The 5,994-nt window shown below is 32.4% G+C and overlaps 1 protein-coding gene across 1 annotated transcript; it reads right to left on the reverse strand.

Moving 5' to 3' along the window:
- Positions 1-4,283: 4,283 nt before the first annotated feature.
- Positions 4,284-5,554, reverse strand: LOC124932858 (60S ribosomal protein L23-like). The gene is made up of 4 exons (XM_047473568.1): positions 5,542-5,554; positions 5,168-5,452; positions 4,441-4,501; positions 4,284-4,365 (listed from the first exon to the last, which is right to left on the reverse strand). Exons 1-4 carry the CDS (start codon positions 5,552-5,554, stop codon positions 4,284-4,286), a joined length of 441 nt encoding a protein of 146 aa, XP_047329524.1.
- Between the last annotated feature and the right edge of the window lie 440 nt (positions 5,555-5,994).

A 5,994-nucleotide genomic window follows, 5' to 3' on the forward strand; every position in this document is an offset into this window, starting at 1 on the left:
AATATCTTTCTCAACATATACAACTAAACTATCATTCATCCATTCGTCTCCCATTCGATTACGCAAATTAGTCTTCATGGTCTTCATTGCAGAAAAAACTCTTTCAACGGATGCAGTTGCAACTGGTAAAACTAAAGTCAACTCTATCAATCGATAAACCAATGGAAAGACTATATGTTTTTCTGTTGCAACCAATTTCTGGGCAAAAATTCCCAAGTCTTGAATTGAAGAAAATTGAGGATCATCTCGCAAATTAAATAAGTAAGCCCGAAATTGTTTTTCCAAAAATAAATAATCATTGCCTGTGAAATCTTCGGAATAAAGTTTGGCAAGACGAACGAGTTTATGAATATCAAATTGGGATAATGAATTTCTGGGATGAAGACATGATACGCAGCCAAGTAATTCTGTATTAACTTCTGAAAAATGATTATTCATTTCTTGCCTAATTAAGTCAACAACCTAACATTAAATAATAAATAATAACTATTAATAGATAAGAAATAATTTTTATTATACATGACAAAAGATTTCCACACGATAATGATGAAGATTAGTGATAAGTTCCCATTTTCCTCTCCGTCTACCATTGCTATCAATTATCATATGCTCATTCATATCAAGTATTGAGATCGAGTGTAATTGACAAAAACTGTTAACTTGGTCCAAAATATAATGTCATCCATCTTCTTTAAATTTTTGTAATTAATTTTTCGAACTCGCAATCAATGACATGACTTGAACTATATTTTGATCTCCTCTTTGTAGGCAAAGTGACAACTCACTTGTAATTTCCAATAAAATTTTCATCAAATGCAACACAAAATCAAATTCATAAAAAACTAACTATATAAAAAAAATATGAAAATCTAATTTATTAGATTTCAGCCTAGTTTTATGAGAATATAAAAAAAATAAAAAATATAAATAAGAACAAAAATACAAAAAACGTGATAAACACATATTATCAAATGAATAGACACTCGAGATTACGATTAAAGAATATTAATGCATATAAAAGTAATATATCAAATTCTTTATTTAAATACCGAACCAAATCAATTTAACTATTTTAACTTGTTTATTAATATTAATTTATATTTTCTTATAAAATTTTGAAATAATTTAAAATTAATAAATATAAAACACTATTATTATTTTAATTTTTATATGTTACCCTTATAAGTAATTTGTATTATTAATTAATATTGAAATAAATAAAAAATAATGTATAATTATTATATAAATTTAATTTTAAAATAAATAATATTATTATATGATTTACATTCTTTTTTATACTTTATTTATATAAATAAATCTTATTTATATATTAATTAAAATTATATTAATTTTTATTATATTTTAAAATTAAAAGTGAGGCCCCGTTCAGTTACAAAGTCGACTGGACTAAGAATGACATGTCAAACATATATATATAACTTTTTATTTTAAGGTTGGGGAGGCCCGAGCTCCCAAAGTCCCCTAGTAGGTCCGCCACTGAATGTTATCCAATGGTATATATTATCAAAGTAATTGGTGCAGACAGGCAAAATCAACATCAAAAGCCAAGACTCACCGTACAAAAATGACACCGTAATAACCAAGTGCAATGGCATCCACCAAACTGTCCAAAAATAAAATCAAGCAGCATTCTGATAAAGGGGAAATTTGATGAAATGACCCTCATAAGAGGTCTAATTCCAAAAAAGGCCCACGATTGATAAAGTTGGCAAAAAGGGCCTTTTTGCCCTGTAAAAAGTCTGTAATACCCCTCGCGCGCCTATTTTACCGCTCAATTACGAGAAATGTATTTCGCGCATTTGGTATTTCTCGCATTTGGTGCTCAATTACGAGAAATTTATTTCTCGCATTTTGTGCTCAATTACGAGAAATGTATTTTCGCATTTAGTATTTCTCGCATTTGGTATTTCTCGCCTTTGGTATTTCTCGCATTTGGTATATCTAAGTATATATTAAGATTCAGACATTTGTAAAATATATGAAAACGGCTAGGGTTTCGAATCGATCTACAATAAACTACGAAAGAACAATCTCCAATCGAGGACGCGATCGTGATGCATTCATCTTTGGATATCATATTAACACACATACATGACGACGACTCAAGACAAGAACGCCTTATCATCGGAGGCTCCACTTGCCCCCGTCACCGTCGAACGCAATGTTCGCTCTGACCTCGACAACACACTTCCAAAGCCCTGTATGTATTCTCTAGCTAGATCTTGTTCTTTCAAATTATTAAATCTTTGAGATTGAGTGTTTCATCAAATATGCAAACTTGGCTAGATAGGTCAATTGGTTTTGAAGGAAATGGTTGGTATTATATGAGATTAGAAATTCGAATCCCTAAAGTTGGATCTTTTCTCTCTATGATTAATTGAGTTTTTTTCGTTTCTTCTTTAGTTCTAAGGGTTTTCATCTTATGTATACAGGATAAAATGAATCACCAAAGATGCTATAACAGCAGATAAGGAACGAATCTGGGAGATACACTGCCGGAAAAGGTGGATGTAAGTATCGAGATGTTTCTTAGGTTGATGGTTGTTGGATTTCTACAAAAATAAATTTGATTGTCTTACATATACTTCAGATATTCATACTCTTGTGTTTTATCTGCCAATTAATCATAGGCCTACTGAAAATGTCGATCTTGATAATGTACAACAAGCTTCATTGAATACACAATTGTCATCTTCTAATATTGGATTTAGGCTTCTCCAAAAGATGGGTTAGAAAGGAAAAGGTCTTGGGAAGGATGAACAAGATAAATAAACATCAATTCTCCTATTGAAGTAGATTGATTATAATATGTTATAACAAGGTTTTATGGGTGAACTGTCTCTCAACATAGACACGAGAATTGAACATTTCTTCAGGAACTTCATTGTTTGTGCATCTGTTATGTTTTCTCTATCAAATAATTGGGTAGTAAATTGTTTTTTCGGTTTATATTAAGGAATAATTGAGCCAATAAGGTCTGATATGCGGGATGCAAAATTGGGAGTTGGAAAACAGGAAGAGGATGATTTTTATACTGCTGAAGAAAATATCCAAAGGAAAAACTTGACGTGGAGTTAGAGGAGACAGAGGGGATTGCTAAGAAACGAGAGGTATGCTTTTTGTAGTTTGTATGTGTGCATACCTGGATAATTGGAGCTTGATGCTTGCTTCTTCTTTTTTTTTTTACAAAACTAACATTTATTAATAGAAGGCAACGCATATTTCTTTTATATGTGTGTCTTTTGAGGGGAATTGGTATCATCAAGTTTGGAAGGTCTTGAGAATTTCGTGCAGTTTTTATTACCTGGTTACTTGCTTCTACTGCCAAGGTCCAAGAATCTGCAAAACAAGCTAAGCCAAAAAGGGAGGCAATTGTTTTTCCTTGTTACTTCTGTTGGGACTCTTGTCATTGTTGTTTCCTAATTAGGCAGTTTCTTATGTTGGCCAGATTTCAAATAGTAGCTCTTCAAAGAAGAAGGCAAAGATTCCAATAGCTTCAATTTTCGGGAATGATAGTGACGAAGAACAGTGAAATATGTTTGTTGGGTTGAACCAGAATCTGTTTAAGTTTGTAAACTATTATTGTCTTTATGTCTCTCTTTTGCATCATCTTTAAGCAAACACTATGCCAATTACAGTTTATTTATGGAGTTTTTACAGTCAAATTGTTGAGTGAAAATTACAGTTTATTTGTGGAGTTTTACAGTCAGTTTCTATCCAAATGTTTATTATTTTTTTGCTAAACCCATTATGTTATTAAGACCGCAAGCTGAAAAATACCTGTTTTGAAATACTTTTATGAATATGAAAACCAAAATCAGATGATAATTGACAAATCGTTGTCTGGTTTCATTTTACGAGTACAAATTTATAAGCATTTTTCATCATAAAACATGCACAATCTCTTAAAGTGATAGCTAAAATATCCTCTATAAAAGATAGAGATTTTTCTTTATTTCATGTCAATCCTTGCGGCTTTTGCTTTGTCCTGTAAGAATTGTTGACATTATATATGTTGGTATTAGATATAAACCCTTTAACCATATACTTTATTTATTCTCCATTTTCTTGACTAGATGTTTTACATATTTGAATAGCATGTTTGGTATGACCCAAAATTGAAAGCACTCACATACATCAACATTCATAAATATGTTATGCGTATCACAAGAATTGAAAGGGTATATGATTCTAATCTCAGTTGTGAATAAAAAAAACAAAATTGACAAGTTTTTTAAAAGCAAAAGAGTCCCCCGGCTTTATCAGACAATAGCATTGGCAACACTTGCATTTCTAGGCCATAAATCAGCACATTCCTTCCCAATTGGACTAGTAATGGCGGAACTTGGTTTTTTTACCATCAAACAAATAATGGTGAGTGAATGAATGAGGCCTAAAGATGATATAGTAATTTAACACATTTTGAGACATTTTTTACCTTTCATTTCTCCCTTAGGATTCACTATCACACCAGCATTATTTTCATAGTAACAACATATTTATCAACCAAGATATTTACATATTACAATCAACAAATTTCATATATAAAAAATTGTGTTGTGATTGTTCAAAATGGATAAGACCAAGAAGTAGGTAAGACTTTGAACGCAAATAAGTGAGTATAGTGTTTCTAAATACATCATTCATCATACCATAAACTCTATTCATTATTCCTAATACTCTTTCTTTAATATCTTAGTGGGTATATACAATACCCAAATACCCTTGAAACCAATACTAAAGAAAAACTATTTCTAAATCCTCAACATTGAGAGTTTGTCATACAAAAGTGAATTGCAGTGAAGAAGGGGGTTAAAGGCATTGTGATGATGAAGTGAGACATGCCAATCAATCAAAAAGTCAAATTGTACGCTAACTAAATGTCACTTCGATTGTCAAAACAGATATCTGATTATGATGAGCTTTGTTTGGTTAAGTTGTTTACTTGTGGAAATGGGCATGCTTTACAAATTGTTTGATTTTCCCTAGTTGTGATCAAATAAGGGATTGTGTCAATCAGATCGTGAAAAGAGTGGGTTCTTCAGTCTAACTGTTCTAGTAAAGAATAACAAAGAATTGGTTAAACAAGTAACAAGTTATAATACAAAACAAAATCAGAATCTACTAAATCACCTTCAAAATACACCTTCAAAATACATGAACACTCCATCCTTTCGGCGCCAGGGCTTGCGTTGTCTAACAATGACAGCAGACATGACCTTCTTTCTCAAATTAGGTTTCCCTTTCTTCACTGTCGCCATAACCATATCTCCCACACAAGAAGACAACAATCGATTCAAACGACCCTTAATCCCCTTCACTGATATGATGTAGAGATTCTCCGCGCTGGTATTGTCGGCACAGTTGACCGTAGCCGCTATAGGAAGACCCAGTGACATGCGGAACTTGTTTCCCGCCGATCCTCCGCGACCTGAAACACGTTGTTTTTCAACATTGAATTACTATCAAATATCAAACATGTAGTTAACAGAGAATTGTATAGAAGATGAAAACACTAACCTCGCTTCGACATTTTGGCAGCTTCAGAATACAAGGACAATGTGAAATTAGGGTTTTAGAGTATTTATGTGAGAACCCTAAATTTAAGGTTCGTGGCCGGAGAATATTTACCAAATATGAGAAATACCAAAGGTGAGAAATACCAAAGGCGAGAACTACCAAATGCGAGAAATACCAAATGCGAGAAATACATTTCTCGTAATTGAGCATCAAATGCAAGAAATACCAAATGCGAGAAATACATTTCTCATAATTGAGCACCAAATGCAAGAAATACCAAATGCGAGAAATACCAAATGCGAGAAATACATTTCTCGTAATTGAGTGGTAAAACAGGCGCGCGAAGGGTATTACAGACTTTTCACAGGGCAAAAAGGCCCTTTTTGCCAACTTTATCAACCATGAGCCTTTTTTGAAATTAGACATCTTATTAGGGCCAATTCATCAAATTTC

The sequence above is a fragment of the Impatiens glandulifera genome, chromosome 3 (assembly GCF_907164915.1).
Source record: "Impatiens glandulifera chromosome 3, dImpGla2.1, whole genome shotgun sequence".
In the NCBI taxonomy this organism is placed as follows: Eukaryota; Viridiplantae; Streptophyta; class Magnoliopsida; order Ericales; family Balsaminaceae; genus Impatiens; species Impatiens glandulifera.

What these genes read in the sequence shown, in the direction of transcription:
- LOC124932858 (XM_047473568.1), bottom strand. An exon ending in AGTGTTCATGTATTTTGAAG is followed by an intron (nt 4,502 to 5,167) that starts GTGTATTTTGAA and finishes GTTACTATGAAA; the next exon opens with ATAATGCTGGTGTGATAGTG. An exon ending in GGTAAAAAATGTCTCAAAAT is followed by an intron (nt 4,366 to 4,440) that starts GTGTTAAATTAC and finishes AAAAAAACCAAG; the next exon opens with TTCCGCCATTACTAGTCCAA.